Source organism: Hylobates moloch, unplaced genomic scaffold (genome assembly GCF_009828535.3).
Source record: "Hylobates moloch isolate HMO894 unplaced genomic scaffold, HMol_V3 SCAFFOLD_24, whole genome shotgun sequence".
In the NCBI taxonomy this organism is placed as follows: Eukaryota; Metazoa; Chordata; class Mammalia; order Primates; family Hylobatidae; genus Hylobates; species Hylobates moloch.
The window spans coordinates 19741584-19763458 of NW_026652299.1; the positions used below are offsets into that span (position 1 = coordinate 19741584).

General features: G+C 36.1%; 1 protein-coding gene across 1 annotated transcript in view; it reads left to right on the forward strand.

The window, feature by feature from the left end:
• Positions 1-10301, forward strand: part of ACTR3 (actin related protein 3) — a 73414-nt gene extending 63113 nt beyond the window's left edge. Inside the window, exons 9-12 of the mRNA XM_032145951.2 lie at positions 3492-3584; positions 3733-3858; positions 7660-7743; positions 9400-10301. Of these exons, the coding sequence (XP_032001842.1) occupies positions 3492-3584; positions 3733-3858; positions 7660-7743; positions 9400-9495 (399 nt within the window). The 3' untranslated portion in view covers positions 9496-10301. The remainder of the gene's footprint in view (positions 1-3491; positions 3585-3732; positions 3859-7659; positions 7744-9399) is intronic.
• The last annotated feature ends 11574 nt before the right edge of the window (positions 10302-21875 follow it).

A 21875-nucleotide genomic window follows, 5' to 3' on the forward strand; every position in this document is an offset into this window, starting at 1 on the left:
GGTGCATCACGAGATCAGGAGATCGAGATCAGCCTGGCCAAAATGGTGAAACTCCATCTCTACTAAAAATACAAAAATTAGTCAGGCATGGTGGCGGGTGCCTGTAATCCCAGGTACTCGGGAGGCCGAGGCAGGAGAATCACTTGAACCCGGGAGGCGGAGGTTGCAGTGAGCCTAGGTGGCGCCACTGCACTCCAGCCTGGGCAACAGAGCGAGACTCCATCTAAAAAAAAAAAGGCACAGAGATATAGCACAGTACTGAATAACCTTATTTGTTCCTTTTGCTTGAACATAGTATAGCAGATAAACTATCTTATAGGTAGGAAAAGGACTATGGGAAGGTTAATGTGTGTGTGTGTGTGTGTGTTATTGTTTTAGGCAAATACTGAAGGGTATAGCCAACAAAGGACGATGTAAAGAATTTACAAGTTCTGTGTTAGCAATTTGATACACTTTTAAAAATGAGTATTATGGAACACGTTTTTGTCAGGTTGTTAATATTCTCTGTACAGATTTTGGAGAAGTAAATTTTTTATAGTTAAAGCAAATGATAGGTTCTCGGGTTAAAGTGTCACTATGGGATCATAAAAATACAGTGCTTTGAGAACTGAAGGCTCTTTAGAAGATTTCGCAGTGTGAAGCTGAAAATGATTGTCGAAGATCATGGATGTGTTCATGGAAAATAAAATTTTTAGGATTCTGATTCTGCTGCTCACTCCACTTAATCAGTAACTAAGTCATTTTCTGCCAGCACATGAGCTTGTCTTTAAATTACTTACAGAGCCAGCTGAGTTGAGCTCTATTCTATTTTCCCTGACAGATAAAATTTACCCTAGTCTGTAGGTTGGGTTCTAAAGGCTCAGTATGAGCCACATTTTCATACCCAGTGTATATTCCTCTCAGAATTCCTTATGTACACTCCTCAGCATGCTTCAAAAAGATAGATTTTGGCTGCCAGGTTCTTTTCTTTTATTATGATAATAAAGGTCAGTAGAATCTTTCTTAGTGATGTTTTGCATGATCTAAATTAAAAGATTTTGTATCAGTATGTGTCACTTTGATAACATTAAATCTCTTTTCATTGTATGCACAGCCTGTAAATAATTTAGAACTAATCTTAAAAACTGGAAAACGTCCGGGCGTGGTGGCTAACACCTATAATCCCAGCATTTTGGGAGGCTGAGGCAGGTGGATCACCTGAGGTCAGGAGTTCGAGATCAGCCTGGCCAACATGGCGAAACCCCCTCTCTACTAAAAATACAAAAATTAGCCGGGGGTGGTGGTGGGCGCCTGTCATCCCAGCTACTTGGGAGGCTGAGGTAGGAGAATTACTTGAACCCGGGAGGAAGAGGTTGCAGTGAGCCAAGATTGCGCCACTGCACTCCAGCCTGGGTGTCAGATCGAGACTTGGTCTCAAAAAAAAAAGAAAAAATTGACACATGCCTAATAATTATCAGTACAGTTATAGACTCAGTTTAATAAATAAAGGAATATTGTCTCTCAATTAGGACAACCTAATTATAAAAATGAGTGGCTGAGGAGATATACAATACTTGTTTGTTTTTGACTAATGAGAGCTAGATTTTGATTATTTATTTAGAGACAGAGTCTCTCTCTGTCACCCAGGCTGGAGTGCAGTGGTGTGATCATAACTCAGTGTAACCTTGAATTCCTAGGGTCAAGCAATCCTTCTTCCTCAGCCTCTCAAGTAGCTGGAACTACAGGTGTGTGCCACCATGCCCAGCTAGTTTTTAAATTTTTTGTAGAGACAGGGTCTTACTATGTTGCCCAGGCTGGTGTCAAACTCTGGGTCTCAAGCAATCGTCCTGCCTTGGCCTCCCAAAGCACCGGGATTATAAGTGTGAGCCACCATGCCCAGCATCAAGTTGTTTTTTGTTTTTGTTTTTAAGTTAGTTTTTTAAAAAGTGTGTTTTTCTTGAGTGCCAGCTGTTTGGAAATAGTAAGTTTATTTTGACTATGGTATATCATCGTTTGAATATATAGCTGATGTTTGTTATTCAAAGTAGATGTGCCAAAAAGTTCTTGAGAGCACTGAATTAGTGAACACTGAGCTAGCTATTGCTCCTCGGGGAAATACAGTATTAGGTTTCTTTGAGCCTCTGGTAACATTTTTGTTATCCCATTAATGTATACCCTTGTTTCATGTGTGTTTCTTTTTAGGGCACTGCATTTAGTATATTATTTTAGTATATTCATTTATATTCAATAGCACTAAAACACATGTCTGAACAAAGCTATCTAACTTGCTTTTTCTCTGTAAGACACATCACAGCCTCCTTGTGTTTACTAGCCAGCACTTCAGCAGTATGCTTGGGGGGCCATTTTAAATAATGAAATCACTAACAAAAATATGAAAACTGTGTCACTAAATAGAACTGTGAAAAGGACACTTGTTTATAGTATGAGAGCTGAAACTAGATAGCAGAGTATCATCTTGTTCAACCTCAATGGGGAATGTGCACATCAGTGGACTCAAATTTTTGTTGCTCTACACATGTGCATGTCCATGAATAACCGTATTTTGATTTGGGGAGTTATAAATATGTTTTAGCGAGTAGGTAAATTCACAGATATGGAATCATGAATAATGAGATTAGACCACATTTGTTTATTTCATCCCTTATTGATGGACTTATGGGTTTTTCCTCTTAGAAACAAGGCTATAGTAAATATGCGTATGTAATAGCATACCTGTTTGGGGAGTTTCTTCAGGGTTTGTTCTAAGAAGTGGAGTTACTGGTATGCGCATTTAAAATTTTATTAGCTATTTGTATTAGTCTGTTTTCATACTGCTGATAAAGACATACCTGAGACTGGGCAATTTATAAAAGAAAGATGTTTAATTGGACTACGGTTCCACGTGGCTGGGGAAGCCTCACAATCGTGGCAGAAGGCAAGGAGGAGCAAGTCCTGTCTTACATGATGGCAGCAGGTAAAGAGAGAATGAGGAAGATGCAAAAGCAGAAATCCCTGATAAAACCATCAGACCTTGTGCAACTTACTCACTCCATGAGAACAGTGTGGGGGAAACCACCCTCATGATTCAATCATCTCTCACCAGGTCCCTCCCACAACACGTGGAAATTATGGGATTACAATTCAAGATGAGATTTGGGTGGGGACACAGAGCCAGACCACGTCACTATTTTATTATTGCCAAATTTTTCTCCTTAGTGGTTACATCAGCGTATACTCTCACAGCGTTATATGAAAGTTTCCATTTACCCAGATTTTTGCCAGCTCATAGTATATGTATGACTTTACATGTTTACTATTCTGATAGTTATAAAATGGCATATATATTTGAGTTTTCTCTGATTTCAGTGTCTTCAATCTGAATCTGTTAGAGACCAGTGTTAGTAGTTTCTAAAAGGCCTTTTGTTTTTGAACTGAAAACTTTGTTTAACCTTTTATTGTGATATTTGTCAGTAGTGATATAATCTCTATTATATATCCAACTTATTTTTCAGTTTGCTAATCCAGACTTTACACAACCTATCTCAGAAGTTGTAGATGAAGTAATTCAGAATTGTCCTATTGATGTCAGACGTCCTCTCTACAAGGTATTTATAGCAAAATTGTTATTCAAGGTCTTGCTTTAAAAAAACTTAAACACCTCTCATAAAAAGGATATAATAGCATTTCAGTACTGTGTATTATATCTTTAAAGTTTTCTCTTTTTAAATATTATGTTTATTTTCTCTCCACTAGAATATTGTCCTCTCTGGAGGTTCAACCATGTTCAGGGACTTTGGACGTCGCTTGCAAAGAGATTTGAAAAGAACTGTAGATGCCCGGCTGAAATTAAGTGAGGAATTGAGTGGCGGTAGATTGAAGGTTGGTTTTCCCGATTATTCTTGAGAAGGTTGAGGGTGCCTTCCTTGATTGGAATGAGAGATATTTGCCAACATTCACTCTGATTTAGGAAAATAAGAGGAACTTGTCAGGTATTCTAATGGAAATGGTTAATGTTATAGATTTATGTCTGTGATATTCTGGATCATTTGATTTTTTTAGGATATCGTCTGTATTTCTGGAAAATAATTCTTAGTAATACCTGTGGAAAGACTTTTTTTTAAATACCTCTCATAGATAATTAATATAGTAGATTTCTTTGCATACACCAACAAAATTAATTATGGATCCACAAAATTTTATATACTATAGAAGGACAACAAAGCTGAGTTGAGATTGATGCCATTGTTGAGTAGTCAAGCTTGCTCTCAAAAACTGACTTTAGCTTCCACATAGCAACCTCAAAGTGTGCAATCAAATTGGTGGTTTAACAAAGTAACCTTTGTATTACATGTCCTGGACCTTTAGGCTTGAGGTTAAAAAAAAATCAGAATTAATTTAAAATTCTTAGATGTCTACTTTCTATATTTAGAGATAGATTTTTCATTTTTTTCATCCTTGTTAAATATTGAAGCAGAACATTGATTTAGAGGAATGATATGGCTTTTTTCAAAGCTGTTTGAAAAAAGGTATTTTGAAAAAAGGTATTTCATGCTGAATAAAACACCTTCTGCTTGGAAGATTACCAAGAATTAGGACTTTATCTGAGACCTCCACAATCATTCAGAATTACTTAAAAGTAAAGCACAACACTCTAGGGTTTGCTGATTGTTGAGAAATTGCATGATGGCTGACTGTTGTCAGTGCCTATATTTTGATTATCTTGAGTAAACCTATCCCTAGGAATGCAGTAAAAAGTGTATGTTTTGGGTGGAAGGCAAAATATTGAACTCTGTCCCTATAATGTCATGACTTCACACTTCAGGAAGTCTACTCAATAGACTTCTAAAATGTTGCATTTGCTTTTGCATCCCCTTCCCAACCAGCCAAACCACCAGCCCACCCCTAGTCATCCATTCATTTGCCCATCCATCTACTCCCCTTACCCACATATCTATCTACCCTACCTCCTACCTAAAAAAGAAGTTATTGGGTTTTGCAAGTATAAATTCTCTGTACTGAGAATCCTACTAATCACATTGATTAAGTGAATGAACATAGTGCATGTTCTGTTTTTTTTGTTAGAATACTTAAAAAGATTGAAGTTGATTGTCCTAATGGTGTGGTTATGGATGTATTAAGTAGTCGTTTAGTTTTTAATAACTCATTACAGATATATAAGTACAAAACAATGCTGTATATTTTTGAGTATAGTATTTTAATAAAGTAAGATTGTTTAACATTTTTAAGCTCTTTTTACACTTGTAAATAAATAAAGTTACCCAGTGATCAGTACTGTATCGACATATCGAAAGAAACAGGTTGGGTGTCCCTTTTTTGAATTGCTTCATACCAGAAGTGTTTCAGGTTTTGAGTATTTCTGGATTTTGGAGTACTTGCATTATATACTGGTTCAATATCCTTAATCCAGAAATCTGAAATCCTGAGCATTTCCTTTGAACATCATGTTGGTGCTCAAAAAGTTTTTGGATCTTGGAGCATTTTGGATTTTCAGACTTGGGATGCTCATCACGTATAGGAAAAACCTTGTGTTTTGGAGGACTCTGCCTTCTTCACCTTAGTTTTACTTGCTCTTAACTTTTATAGGTCTTAATAGCATGTCTTTATCTATCTATCTGTCTCTGGCTTTATTCTCCTTCAGTCTGTAATTTTTAATGGCAACCAAACAGCTTTGAAAAAAGCCATATCATTCTGTCTCTATAAATATGTGTGTGTACACACACACACACACACACACACACACACACACTAAATTGTAGATATGATGGTTCATTATCCCCAAACATTTTAGTATATTTCTAAAATCAAGAACATATTACAATTATCAAAATCATGAAATTAACCTTGATCCAGTGTTATCTAGTTATAGAACTGATTCTAATTTTACCGGTTGTTTCACTAATGTCCCTTATAACAAAAGGAAAACAAAATACCTTTTTCCCCCTTATCCAGGATCCAATCAAGGATTGCATGTTTCATTTACTTACTGTCTTGCTTCAATCTGTTACATACTCAATGTTTTTTGTCTTTCATGAATGAATGTAACATTTTTGAAGAGTACAGTCATTTATTTTGTAGCATATCCTTCAGCTTGGGTTTGTTTAATATTTCTGCTCGAGTAGGTTCACATTATATACTTTTGGCAGTGATGCCATAGAATTGATATTGTATCATTTTTAGTGCGTTGTATCAGTAGACACATGATAGAATTTGTCCTGTGTGTGAATTTTGAGCTTTTGGTTGAAGGTGTGTCTGCCAGATTTTTTCACTATAAAGTTATTATGTTTTCCTTTATATTTAATAAGAATCTTATGAGGAGACACTTTCAGACTATCCTGTTTCTTGTTAAAGTTTCAATCACTAGTTTTTCGCATCCATTGTGATTCTTTCCTAAAACAGTTATTACTGTGGTAGTTGCTAAATGGCGTTTTGCAATTTCCATCATTCCTTCTATGTTTTTAAGTCTTGTTTTACTATAAGCAAGAGTTTTCCATTCTTCCACATTCATTTATTCTTTTAGTAATATCTATATGAACTCCTGATTTCTCATTTTGTGGTCTATATCTTTAATATCACTGTGATATCATAATATCAGTAATACCACTCATCATTAATTTTAATGCCACTTTTTTTTTTCAGATTTGACCAGTGGCTGTTATTCAAATGGCTCTTAGATTTTTTTTTTATGCAGCCACATCTTTTTTTGCCTACTTCTGTACTTCCTGGCACAGCAAGGTGTTTCAGGCTGATCTTGTACTTTCTCTTTTCTGGCCCTGGAATCAGCCCTTTTTTTCTCCTTTTCTTTCTTCAAGACACCTTGTCTTGTTCCTTTTAGTGGAGAACGTTACTAAGAAACCAAGCTTTGTGCTCATTGCTGCTGGGGTATCACTGAGTCTAGGCCTTTTCAGTGATGAGAGCTAGGGGTGTGTGTGTGTGTCTATACATCTATATCTAATTCTCGACATAAATTAAAACCATGAATTTTTACAGATGTCTCAAGTTACAGAAGGTTCACTCTAGTTTTCTCCCCTTCCGTGTTGTAATGCCCTTCTCTGACAGTGAGAAACCTGGCTCCTATTATCTGTAATATATTTATGTTTTTGCTTAATCTTGGAATATGTATATAATAGTTTCAGAATTGTTAATCCACACCACTGTGAAAAATAGAACCAAAACTATAGTTCAATATTTGCTTATATTTTATCTTCAGCCTGAAGGCTTATAAGATTCAAAATACTGTGTTCACAAGTTGCTTGGGTTAGTCCCTTTCCTCACCTTAGTGTGCTTATGTTTGAAAAAAAGTACAATTAGTTTAATTTGCTTTTGTTGTACTTTGTTTTGCCCCAACCTCCCCTTCTTTTAAGGTGTTATTTTTTAATATGTAAAACACTAACATTTAGATTCTTAAAGTCAGAGCTGTATAAAACGTGTGCTCATTGCTACTTCCCTTCCATTTATTCTGCTCTGTTCCCTCCCTATCTCTTCCACAGTGTTCCCAACCCCTTTCCTCTGAGACAGCCAATCTCAGTTGTTTCTGGTTTGTAAGATACCACCTGAATTCAGTACAGATATTATTTTTGTATATGTACATTTAAGGTTAAACGACACAGAAATTGTTATTTGAATTTACTATGAAGATGATCTTACTATGTCTTTCTTTAGCCAAAACCTATTGATGTACAAGTCATTACACACCACATGCAGCGATATGCAGTTTGGTTTGGAGGATCAATGCTGGCTTCCACGGTGAGTGTGATGAAGCTTACTTTTATTTTATTTTATCATTATTATTTTATTTATTTATTTTTGAGGTGGAGATTCACTCTTGTCACCCAGGCTGGAGTGCAATGAATGGCATGATCTTGGCTCATTGCAACCTCCACCTCCTGGGTTAAAGTGATTCTCCTGCCTCAGCCTCCCAAGTAGCTGGGACTACAGGCTTGCGCCACCACACCTGGCTAATATTGCATTTTTAGCAGATACTGGGTTTCATCATGTTGGCTAGGTTACTCTCGAACTCCTGACCTTGGGTGATCCGCCCACCTTGGCCTCCCAAAGTGTTGGGATTACAGGCGTGAGCCACTGCTCCTGGCCTTTATTATTATTATTATTATTTTTATTGAGATGAGGTCTTACTATGTTGCCAGGCTGGTCTCAAACTCCTGGGCTCAAGTGATCCTCCCACCTCAGCCTCCCAAAGAGCGCTGAGTTTACAGGTGTGAGCTGCTGCACCTGACTGAAGCTTAGTTTAAATTTATATATATATATATGTTTAAGATAGAAGAGTCCATCAGTACTTAGAGAAGAACAAAGCAAATTCCTTTAAATTGTATCTAAAAATAATAGGAAACTTTGTATATATGTGTTTGTAGTATTTTAAAAATTGGAAGTAATTTAAATTTAATTGGAAGTCATTTGAATTTAATTTTTTTCTTTTTTAGCTTGCAAGACATTTTAGAGTGACCATTTTATACTATGTTTTAAAGTTTATCTGTAGGGAAAGTTCTATTAAAACTGGTAATTTAGTCATCAGAAGGTCCTTGTTTGTTCTGTTTAAGTATTTAAAAACATTAAGGTAAAAGCTAAGTTTGATTGCATAGACAGTATGATGTTTTACACTGAATAAAGGGAATTATTCTAAGAATCCTGTCCCCAAATTAAAATGTCTTTAAAGCCCCCTTAAAAGGTGTTCTAGTGTTCTAATACCATTAACCTAGGAAGTATTGGTGCTTTGTTCTGGTAGTGCGTGGAATATTAAAATGAAGGAGCTTTTATCGGAATTATTGAATAACTGTACAACTTTGGATTTAAAACCATTTCAAACATAGGAGGTGAAAGTTATTTTCTTCCTCAATTTTGGTCTTCTTCTATTGGGCCATATAACCTAGTTGAGTTTGTGACTTTGCCTTGAGAAATGAGGTAACACAGCATGGAACAGTCTTATCTTTTCCAGACCTTGAGTGAGGAAGGCAAATGATCTAGACATTTCTTAGAACTAGACAAAAAATAGTCATAGCATGACTAGGAGTAGTTTATCTGTAGTTAGGCGAATGCCGCTTCTTTACATTATTGGTGCAATGAAAGTATGGGAAAGTCTCAACAGAACAGACTAGACATTTGAGAACCTTCCATTTTTCAAAATTTCGGAATCCTCGCAGCAGGTGTGTGAGACAAGGATTGGGGACAGGAGTTAATTGCTCTTTTGGAGTTCCGATAAAGATTTATAGCTGGTTTTAAGTCATGGCTGCTAGAATTTCTAAGCTTTCATGCCATGAATGGACTAGTAATAAACATTTTAGACTTAACATCTATTTTAAAGCATCACTCTTAAAGTTTATTTCAGTATACCTTCAAGATGGTAGATTTTTGATCCTTATAAAAATACATATTTTTTGTTTTCAGCCTGAGTTCTACCAAGTATGCCACACCAAAAAGGATTATGAAGAAATTGGACCTAGCATTTGTCGTCACAATCCAGTGTTTGGAGTCATGTCGTAAAATTGGCTTCATAGTTATTGGGGTTAGGGAGGTGGGGAAGAGATAATCTTTCTGATTACCTGTTTTGTCTGGATGGCTGGTTTTGAGGTTTTAAACCTAACTTGAAATAGTAACACCAAACATGATTATACAGGAATATTTTAATAAGTGTATCACCATGCAGATGTAGAAGAGAGCGAAAGTGATTGTGTTTTTCTTTAGATTGACTATTTGAATCTTATGTGTAACAAAAAGAAGTGGGTTTTAGTTCTTTCTGTGCCCTAATATTTTGTATATTAATGAATTATCCAAGATTCGATGGGATTTATCAGTGTGTAGATAGCTCTATAATGCTTGAATTGTACACTTCTAAGTGTGCAGTGCAAGAGCTTGTTTATATTTCATACTTTTTATACTTTGAGGAAAAAAAGTCAAAGAAAAATTGTATTTGAGGGAAAAAACCATGACCAAGTAAAGGATAAATTCAAAAAATAGCCTCATGAGACTTGGCGTACACACTCATGGGATTCCAGTTATTATGGAGTGCTTCCATCCCTCTCTACCCCTTCCACCCAAAAGGTTTTCTTTGCAAGTGCTTTTGGAACTAAGAGCTAGTATCTTGGATTAACTGATGCCTGCTAGTGCTTTCTGATTACTCGCATTCTGTTTCTTGCTTTAAAAGAAGAGTAAAGACAAGAGTGTTGGACCAGTATTGCAGTTCTGTAGTGTCATTTCTTATAAAAAAACAAAACAACAACAATAATTTATCAAAATTGGCATATTTAAAGCCTAACAACATTCTAATAAAGGCACAAATTTCTTTTTAATACTTGTTTCAGGCTCTTTAATCTCTTTATAAGTTAACTAATAAATCCATTTTCTTCAGACTTCTGCAGTAGTTCTTTAAAATCACAACAGTTAGCAAGCTGACTTTTTTAATGTGCTCAATACAAATACTTGTGAACTTTTAATATGTTGAGTGCTTTCATTTTGATAACTGGATCTCCATTTGATATTTTCATTTGTATAACTCATTTGCAGTCTGAAAATTTTTTTTTAGTGCCAGTCCCTGAACATATCATTGAAAGTTAATTTTCTTTGCATTTTAAAATATCTGGATTATGAAGAAAAAGTGATGAAAATAAATTAAAACTGAATTACCTTTTCTAATGCTTTTTTTTTTAAGTAATGTAATTCTATTTTGTTTTTATGTATGTGATATGATTTCTGTTTCTGTTGAGATTTGGGAGTTACTGAAATCTCTGTAATATGTATGGTAGAAAATTTCTTGTGACCTTAAAATTTTACCAGTTATTTATAGAAAGATAAAATGGGAAATGTTTTATAGGCTTTTTACTAGCAATATCAGTGAACACTTGAACTCCATTATTCTTGAAAATAACACGTTAGGATTAGAATACTTCTATTCAAAAGTGAAAGAATATGAAGTGTTTAGTTTTTTGTTTTTACTATAAAGATAGAATTGGGGAGTAAACTTCAGTTTTTGTTTAGAGTGGATCTGAATATTTAAAATCCTGTAATAGTTTTTGTGAATCTTCATTCTTTGAGTATGGGATTGTAAAAGACAAACTGTATATCCTACAGTAGTATCATCATCAGTATCAAAGGTCTCCTTTTTTTTACTTGGAAAAGTAATTCACAAACATTATAAAAATACTATTCAAACAGTACCAAAGAGTAGATTAGCAAAAGTAAGTTTTTTTTCCCTAGCCTGTCTCATTTTTCCATCATTACACAGACTACTTGGAATGTCTTAGATGTCCTTGTATTGTAATTTTCTGTGTAGGTAGAAATAAACGTAGCTTTCTTATTTTACACAAATAGGAAGTTACTGTATATACTGTTATGCACTTTGCTTTTATTAAAGATCTTTTGATAAAGAACTATATTGATAAGCAGTAAAGGTGTCATGCTCCTGGCCCAATAAAATATTGTTAGCATTGTCATAAATATGTCTTTTCCACCGGCGATGGTTGGGTAGTAAGTGAATAAGCTAGAAAGACATGTTTATAAAGCTATTTGATGACAATCTCAGGCATGATTATACAGAGGTGTTCTTAACTGCTACAAAAACATGAAGGTCAAAAGCTTTCTTGAAGCTTACACTTAACTTATTTGGGGAAAAAAACTCCAGCCCTTCTTGTGTATTTTCTGATATCCCTTTTGCTCTACTTTTAGAGGAGTGAACCCTAATAGGATGGTAGCAGCATTCTTGTTTCTTTATATCTCTCCCCTGTGATTGTATACCGTTTTTTCAACTTAAAGCAACTTCAGTTGGAAATATGTAGAGGTTGGCCAAGGTGAACTAAAAAGTCTGTAACACTGATTAGATATCAAGCAACATGAGCATGGTACTAAAAGCACCAACTGAAGCCAGTGATTTAATTTTTAATTCTGATTCTGATAATTGATGATATAGCTCCTTGAACTTTGTTTTTTGTTAAAACTTGGAAAATATATTTGTATTATTTTAGACAAATTATTTGAACTCTCTGGACCTCGATTCAATTTATATGTAAGGTAAAGGCATTATGCTGGATTATCCTGCAATTTCTTTGAGTTGTTATAATATAATGTAGCTTAATAATAGCAATATTAGCAGTGTAATAGATTCTGACTGCAAAACCTAGCCTTTTCTATTGATTCATTTGTAGTAGTAAAGGTATTACCTGATTTATCCTTTTTAATAGGCAGTGCTTTGATCAAGTGGGAAATAGTAATAGACAAATAAAATCAATGATCATTATCTAAGTTGATGCCTGCTTTTCAGAAAGTGAGCAAATTTCACATCTTAACCCTTAGACATTAATTCATGGCACCTACTATAAGTACTCACCCTCTTCTTACCTATCTTCTTTTCTGTAAGAGATAAAGTGGTTATTCATACCCCCAATACAGTTTTTTGGTTTGTTTTCACAGCTACTTAAAAGATTAAAATAACTATTTTTGCAGATATTTCTAGGATATTTTTAGAAATAATATGAAATACAGGGATAATAGGCCAATTATGATCTTTATTTTTAATTTCTACAGAAAAGTACTAGAGAATATGTCTATAGAAACTTCTTCTTTCAGATAGCCCTAAAGATGATACTAGAATGTTTATAAAATTATTGAGAAGATTATTTGTGTTATAAAACCTTATTTGTACCATAATAGTAAAGGATGTTTTTGTTCCTCTTCATTCTGGGCTAATCTGTCAATACTGAAGTCCAGTCTTTTCCCCCTTTTCTTACCAGCTCAACCTTGATTCCTGTGACCCATTCTTTCTGATCTTTCGTAGTTCGTAGTCACCAGGCATGAGTACCTTGGATAGCCCTCTGAAGTCTCTCTGTTAGCACCCAGATTTCCAACTCAGGTTAATTGGTACTAATTCTATTAGCTGGTATAAATAATCCAAAATCTGTGCAGACTCTGGGAGCAAAATGTTCTACTCAGTTTGAAATACTGTGCCTTAAAATGTATTTCATTGTAACAGCACCTTGTATATATAGTTGGCCAAGGACAGAGTTGTTACAAGTTATGTGGAACTTTCATAGCAAATCTTGACAGTAAATATTTTGTTCTTATATTAAGTCTATATCCTGAATTGACCTTTAGCAAGAATCTTTAGATCTGCTGGAGGGCTGGGATGGCTTTTGGACTTCAGTGAAAAAGAATTTCTGCTACTCATTGTTGATAATGCTTCAGTACTGTATAAATGTTTATCCTTTTCCACGTAATTTGTTTTATATGAGAACTTTTATTATAATTTGCCTTGGTCTTGATAGAATCTTAACAAAAATAAATTAAAAACTGTGGTCGTCTGAGGTATTCTCCATGCTATAACCCAGTTTAGCTGATGCATTTGGAGCTTGGGTGCTGAAATTAAATATAACCTATTTGAGTTAAGGATTTATTATTGGTGCTCCAGTGGTCACAGGAACAATAAAAAAGGAACAACGATAGAAATATGTGATCTAGGAAAGAAGGCAACTGAAAAACCTGAAAGAAAAAAAATGAAAGATTAAAAGTATACGATATTCTATTTTGATTTAGCAATTACTTGTTTTCTAGTGTTCTGTCAATTTTTGGTGACTTTTATAATTACATTAAAACTAAGATGCTGAATTAAAGTTTCCCTTTTATTGAAGCACCAACATTCACTTATATTACCTATATATTGCATCAGGTTTTGAGCCTTCAATCCCAGAAGCATTTATTGACTGTCTATTGTGGTTCAAGTACTGTGCATAAAGATGAATAAATATTCTGTCCTTGGCTTAGTCTAATAGTAAAGGCACTCTTAGAGGAGGGACAAATATTTTGCCTAGATAAGATTTGAGAGATAGTAAGTGTGGAATTTCTCTTCATAAAAATGGTAGTGATAGTTGTTTAGAGGGAGAAGTCCAGCTATGTAGGGTGAAAGTAGGGCTTATAAAAGTGGATCTGTGGTTTAAAAATTAGTACTTTGCTCCTAAAATTTTTACCTAAATGTTACCTGCAACAACAGATGAAAGTAATTCGACAGTAGCATCTGCTTTATTCATTTCATATTTCCAGTGCCTTACGTATTGCTTGGCATATAGTAGTTGTTTAGTAGATGTGTTTGATGAATGAATGAATAAATAAAAATTATTTTTCATGTTAAAATAAAACTGAATTACATGAGTATACAACTTTTGTTCCTTCAAAATACCCATATTTGTCAAATATGACCGAATTATGACTTTTTCTCTGTTGCACTAGTTTCTACCTTAAAAGTGACACTCTGTGTAAAGTAGTGGGGGATTACTAAGTGATCATAACTTTTCTGAAGTAGGTCTTAAATAACTATCTAAGTGTTCAGTCATTTCGAAGTCTCTGTAGTGTAAATGATCATGGGCTCTAAATCAGATTGTTGTACAAGGTAATTGACATGTCCTGAAATGTAACATTCAACATTAACAGTAGAAACAGGCCTAATTTCTGCCTTGCTTTTATTGAACAATTTTGATATTGTCCAGATCCCATGTTAAACCACTTGATTTAGAGATGACTTAATTCTAAACCTCCTCCATTTTTGATTAATAAGATTCAAGGTTGCAGTAAATTGTTAATCTTATTTGGAATTATATTAGAAAGTCGATATTGGAATTGGAACCACATATCTTTTTCTTATTGTGAGTACATGGGATCTTTCCCAAATAAATTCCTGAGCAACAAGAAAATCTGAGACTTGTTTTAAATGCTATAATGATTAGTTGGAATAATGTATACATTCATGAGATGACTAAAGCACTGGTGGGGTAGTTTCTACTGCAGTAGACTGATTTTTCTTAGCCCGAACCTTGAAAGATGAATGTTTTAGTAGAGGGAGAGTAGGTGGGGATGATATTTTAGATATGGCAGAAGCAACTTGAGTTACAGCAATTGGGGAAGGGATTAGAATATTGTGATTAGGAGAAGAGTGGGAGAGAAGACTGAAGGATATCTGACACCTTCAAACACACCCTCAAACACAAACATTGGCTGAAAAAGTTGATGCAGTTCAGAGTGAAATCACACACATGATTGACATAAATAACATTGTGGAAAAGTCACTTTGCAAAGACCACACAGGTAGTGGCAGAATAGAACTTATTGGTTATAATTCTTTGGATATTTTACTGAATAGCATATGGTTTATTAAATGTTTTTTTCAAAATTAGTTTGGCAACATTTCTTAGCTTCTCTGACTCATTCTATTGGGAAAGCTGATAGCAACTTTACTGTGCTAGACTACTAGAGGTAGGTATCAGATGACCAAGTCATGTCTGATACTATAGTTACCAGGTAGTTACCAGGCTAATGTGCTGAGCTAATGCAGGAGCCTAAAACTCAGCAGTCTATTTGAGGTTGGATTGGACTTTATGAATAGGCAATGAGCTCTTAAAAATGACATTCCATATACAGAAAAACTATGGGGATTTCAGACTGCCCAATTTAGCTTCTCCGCAGGGCATACTTGAGGCCTTTCACATTTTGGCTATGTATCTCCACATTGGTGCTAAATTTGTGTACCTCGTTTCTGATTTCACTAATGCTGAAAGTTCAACTTGCCAGTGACATAACTGGATCTTTTATGAATTTGAAAGTACCTCACTTGGCTTTTGAAGACTGGTAAAACATTTTTAGGCTACAAATAAAAGGGAAATTTGTGATGATGTTATAAAATACAATGCTTGGCATGTGGCAGATGCTTAAACGCATGGCAGATGCTTAAACCCTTATATGTCTATATATGTTTTAATGACCTCAAGCTCAGAGATCTTCTAGTGATCTTACCTTTAGATAACATCTGAGTTGAATGTCTGTGGAGTCCCCTGCCACTGGTATATCTCAAAAGAAAGCATTATTTGGTCTGGGCAGTACTGTCTTTTTCTATATATCTATCTTTCTTCACCTCTATAAAGTGGGAGGTTGCAACTCTGTGGGCAGTATTCCTCAGGGTACTAGAACAATGAATGAAATGGTGTTATGTATTTTCCCCTCAAGGAGAAAGAAATGTCTTCTTAAACCCCAAGTGGAAGATTTTTCATTCAGTCATTAGTATTCTAGTATTCTTTTTGAAATTGAAGTAGCAACATGCCTTTGACCTGTTTCACAAAGTTGACAAATGACTTCTTCAGACATTTAGCCAAGAGATGGAAGGAGTGGCAGATGTGGCTTCTGAGCTTACTCCTTCCGTCCACCCACTAGATGTCTCTCTTTCCTGCCCTTACCTATAAGTGAATATATTTCAGTAAGGCTTGCTACTAAAAGCAAATTGAATCTGGACTATGGAAATAATGCATTTCATTTTCCCATTTAAGGCATGCCATTTTCAGTAATATACCCATGACTTCAGTAAAACCAAAGATGTTCTTTAGGCTGTGACAGTAATTTGCAGTGGGATTTATTTATCAGCAGTATTGATTTGGAACATTCTATATGCTAAGCACTCTTCAAGGTGCTGGGGGTAGTGGTGAATGAAACACATGATTTTTGCATTCTGGAACTTTAAAAGTATATTCAAGCTACAGCAAAGTAATGTTAAAATTTCAAAATCAGAAATAAAATTGTTTGCATTCTTGCATTAGTGAAATCCAGGAGAGGTAAAGGATTGAGTAATATTCTAAGATTTTTTTTTTTTTTTTGCCCTTAAAATTCTCTTTTTACAGTACTTGCTAGTGTTCTCTACATTTTTTTTAAGGTTAGACTTTGTACAGTTTCTCCAGTTGAAAAGATGCGAAGTTAATTGCATAATCTACTGAAACGTAAGACATGTTCATCCCTTAATATTACATTACACATACATGATAACTGGCTTTAATTCATCGTGCAGATTTGAGGCACTCATAAACTGGCCCTACATTTGTCCGTTGAAAATACATGCACTATAAATGAAAGTTTCTTCCCTGGAACAGAAAGTTCAGAAACTGTTCACATTATTTGCAACATGTGATCTAGAACTACATAAGTGGTATGTTTTTCATGTTTCAATCTGAATCCTAAGTGATAGCATGGATTGGTTTAACCAGTTGCTCTTTATTATTTTAGCATTGAACTGACCATTGGCATCCCGCTCCCAAGATAATTTTCCTAAGGTGAGCTTTACCATGGAAGAAGATTGGGATTTTGATTTTATATCCCAAAATATATTTACTCAAAGTATGCTTTCCTCTGTATCCTAATAATTTAAGTTGGCTGTTTTCCACAAAAAATTTCAATAACTTAAAAATGCTCAAAGTTATAAAATTACCTTAAGAACTAACTCAAAATGTATGGTGTTCTGAGGTCCAGGCATTATGTGCTCGGGGTCCCTTATATCCTTGGCTAGATCATTACCCTTTCCAAAGCAGCTGGCCTCCTTGGGCTTATTATAAACTTACAAATGAGCAACTATAGAAGGAAGTAGATTTCCTTAAGAAAGTGGATGTGGGCCATTTTAGCTTAAGTAGTAAGCAAACGAGCTGAAGCTACACTTTATCAAGAAAGCAAGCAGCTTTCTTCCATGTGTTGCGAAATTCTTTTAGAGTATCCTTATAAAACCTGCAACATAGACTCAAAATTGATAGCTTAAAGCTAACACGTCCCAGGTTGTGAGTTTTGGGCATAGCACTTCAGATTGAGATAAAAGCTGCCTGAGGTTAGATACAAATGAAGGCTTGTAAATATTTTGAAAAATGGAATATGTGTTCTGATAGTATAAAAGTCTTTTAGGTAGCCTGGAGTTATTTTAGAGTGAGAGAGCTTTCCCTTCGCATCTCATTGTGCCAAGTAGGACTCCTGCTCTTAAGACGTCTTACACACCTGGCTCTAAGCAGCTGTAGTAATGCATATGATGTCGCTCCTGACCTCAAGAGGGGGCTCCACACATTGAGTAAAAACAAAGCAATCTTACATGGAGAGGACTTCGTGACACTTGTCATCACTGCTGCCTTTGAATGTGTACCTTATGTGTCATCTCTGAGATAAGGGCCAGTTCTAATACATGTGGCTGATCAACAGGACATGGTTGAATACTTGGTAAGGACTTCTCTTTAGGAATGGTTTTCATGTATTAATCTAGTTTTAATTAAGTAATCTAAACATTGATGAACTTGATTATATTTTGGTGCAGAGCTGAACTGCTTTATCAGATGGGAACTTTTGTCTCATGTTCACTAAATCCCAGTAAGTTTACCCTAGAATTGTTAAAAACATAGAGAAGTTCTAGTTTCATGTCTTTTCACGCTTCTGAACAACAGCTTTTTGTACTATCTGTTCTCTGATTTACACCCACCAGACTTAATTTACAAACAACTCCTTGCAGTGTATTAACATTTCATGATGAGATGAAATGGAAAGTGTTCCTATGACACAAAAGCCCTTTACTCAAGGGGTACCGCAGGGTTGAGAACAGTTTTCCACTCCAAATGGTGTCATTATGTTCTCTATAATGGGTGCGATTGTTTAATAATGACATATTTGAGCTGAGATGATTGAACATACATTATTTGAGTAATAACTCAATAGGCTATGCCTTTTTAAGCAGTTAATGTATGCCTAGGGTAAGATAAGACAAAAGGCTCGTCATCATCCATAAAAAGCAAAATCTAAAAGGTGCAGGTTTGAAAGTATATTTATGTAAACAGGATTTACACAGAAGGCTATCCTGTGTGCATAGCTGTTTCCTTTGAAAAGTTGCCTTTGTAGGAGCAACTTTGTTGAATGGATTCCTATTGAAATCCTGTTAAAATAATGTTTTTTCCAGCTGAGGAGTGGCTTGCCTTCAGTTTTGCAAGTGGGAAGCTCTTCTAATTTTAGAAGAGCTCCCTAACCTGCCACTTGACCTCACCTCTTTAGGTTGATGAACTTGAAATACTGCTGCTTCTTGGTAATCAGGTTCAGTCCAAAATTTTTTTCTAAGTATCTGCCATATGAGAGACACTGTGCTAGACCTTGGCCGGAATATAGTGCACTTTGTATTTACAGCCTAGCGTGGAGACAGCCCTGAATATTACTAACCAAAATGCAGGACATTGTGTGTTTAGTGTAATGGAAGTGAGTAAGTAAAAATTAACTCAGACTGAGAAAGTATAAATCTGCCTTGTCCTTCATCACACGCAGATAAAGCCAGGAGACGATATTTCTCCCAAGGACCTTCTACAGCTATCACCTGTCATAACTCACTTCGAGTGACTATTTCCCTTCTTACTCACTGAGAAACTTTGTTCTCTAAAATCATAGACTATCAGAAATTTTACTGTTGAAAGTTCTATCAGTAAGAATGAAACATCCCACTTTTACATAATTCACTTTCATACAGAGAAGCAGCCTTGATTCCCAAAGGAGATGCAGAACTTCAGATAAGGACTTCTTGGACACACATTCCACATCTATCTTAACTATAGTTTCTATGGATACAGGATCCTAGGCCCACTTGCACACCTGATCCCTTTAGACACAGCCCTGCTTTGTTCTGAGCCTATGGAAATACTGATTCATTTGAATTTTACCCTTCCCTTAAATCTTAATTTCGGTGGTTCCTCTGTGTATAGTTTCCTTCATGATAATGGGTCATCTTTGTCAGACTATAGGTTTGTTAACAGTATTTGATACTGCAGACATGAGACCAAGAAAACTTGATTTTTTTATTTCAGTAATTCTCAATTTAGCATTATATATGTGTATTTACATAATACATAACATATAATCTCTTTATCCTGGTTTTTCCATTTTCTTTTCTTCTCTTTTTTTGAGACAGAGTCTTGCTCCATCACCCAGGCTTGAGTGCAGTGGCATGATCTCGGCCCACTGCAACCTCTGCCTCCTGGGTTCAAGTGATTCTTGTGCCTCAGTCTCCTGAGTAGCTGAAATTACAGGCATGCACCACCACACCCAGCTAATTTTTGTACGTTAGAGACGGGGTTTCAACATATTGGCCAGGCTTGTCTCGAACTCCTGACCTTAAGGGATCCGCCCAACTCTGCCTCCCAAAGTGCAAAGATTACAGGCGTGTGCCACCGTGCCCAGCCAGTTCCACCTGATTTTTAAAATTGCGTTGGCCAGCATTGGACACACAGTAAATGTTTAATAAATACTTTCCACATTGAATCAAAGAAGTTTCCCATCTTAACGATTTCCTTGGAACTTTCCTAAAGTTTGAAACCTAACAGATCATCAGTGACGTCCTCATCACAGTTTCACCTCTGCCTAATAAAGCACAAATTACTCTTAAGCAATGAGGTGCTGTGCAATTGAAGCCTTTTATAGCTCCATTTTTCTGCAGTCACCTAAATGTCAGTGGATAGATGTGTTTGTCGTAGTGTGTGATAAGTGCAAATAACCCTTGTTAGTAGTGTCATTAGAGATGAAATAGATGCATCGGAACTAAGAGGTCATAGCTGTCAGGTTTTACTCTTAAGGAAATATAGAATGTCATTTGCACCTGAAAATGTGCAGAAGTAAATGGACAATTCTTCACCCCAATCTAATTTGTTTTTCAAAGCTTTGCATGTTTACATTTGTTCATCCACTACCTTAGTCACAGCATAGTGAAATAAACCATAAATTAAAAATAGCTCAGCATACCACTGAAGAATCAATAGATCTGAATATAGTAGCGTAGAAAAAGCAGCTTCGGTTTACTGGATGTGCCTTCAAGGTGGACCATGCCCTTTAGGTAGAGGATTAGTGGAGAACAGAAATCTCTGCCTCTCTATGGCTAAAAGTGGATCTATGTCATTGACCTACCTACAGTGGCACTTTTCCTTACTTGAAACTTGGGTATACAGTGACCTCACCTACTCATAGAACCTGCAAAAGTGGGAATTAATAGGAAAAGGCTTTTGAGTAGCCAAAAAGGATTTGATAAAGTTAATATTCTAAGTTAGCCTGTTCTCTTACCACATAGTATGTCTCCTCAGTTCTTGCTTGCTTGATGCAAAGTTCTGAAGCTTTGTTCTCTGGTGTTTGTTCCCTAACAAGTGCCACTATATTATATTTTGAGCTAGTGACAAGGGACTTACTTACCTTTGTCCCTGTTCCTACATCCTTCTAGGCTCCGACTGGTTTGATAAAGCGTGAGTACCTCAGAGATATACATGCCAAGAACGGCCTGGAACAGTTTTATTGCCCCTCCCCTGCCCAACTCACTGAAGGAAACAGGAGGGAGTGAACCCATCTCTTCTGTTGAATCCATTGCAGTCCACTCTTGTGTTCTAATGAGTATATTAAAATTGCAGTCTGAAGTCATTTCAGAGTTCCTATCCTTTACTACAAGCTGACTTAGGCGGGACTGCTCCAGCAACTTGGGGCTAAGAGGCCCAGGGTCTGACTTCTCTCCCTGCTTCCCTACTCCTGCTCCGTTAAGGGTGAGAGGTTGGGGAGATTGCTGTCCTCTCTGTGATGACTTGTTGGTGCCAATCTGATTCCTAATGCTATAGATTTATTAAGGCTAGATGGTGGAAGATTGGGCCCTGATGACAACGGAGCCATCCTGGGTTCCTCTAACAGTGATGAGCCTCCTGGGAGAGGCAGCCACAACTGAAGCACACACAGCTCCCTTCTGCTGTGGCAGCCCCACGAGCCTGCAAACCCCCATCTCATCACAGCCTTGGTTCTCAACTCTGAGGCTGGCCAGACCTCCAACTGGTGGGTAAAACGCAGACATTTCCAGACACCAGGAAATATTTTCTTGGGTGGGTGGGAGTTGGGGGACAACCTGAATTTCTCCCTTGGACCATGGGAAGGAGAGAGAACCATTCTTGAGAAGAAAATTATTGTGAGGTGGTAACGCTGTCTCCATCTGCAGCTGTCTTTATTGCCCCAGTTAGGAACCACTGTTTTATACATCACTATCTTATGTGTCTGCTGATGGAATTTCCTGATGCTAAACAGAACGTCTCCACGTCTCC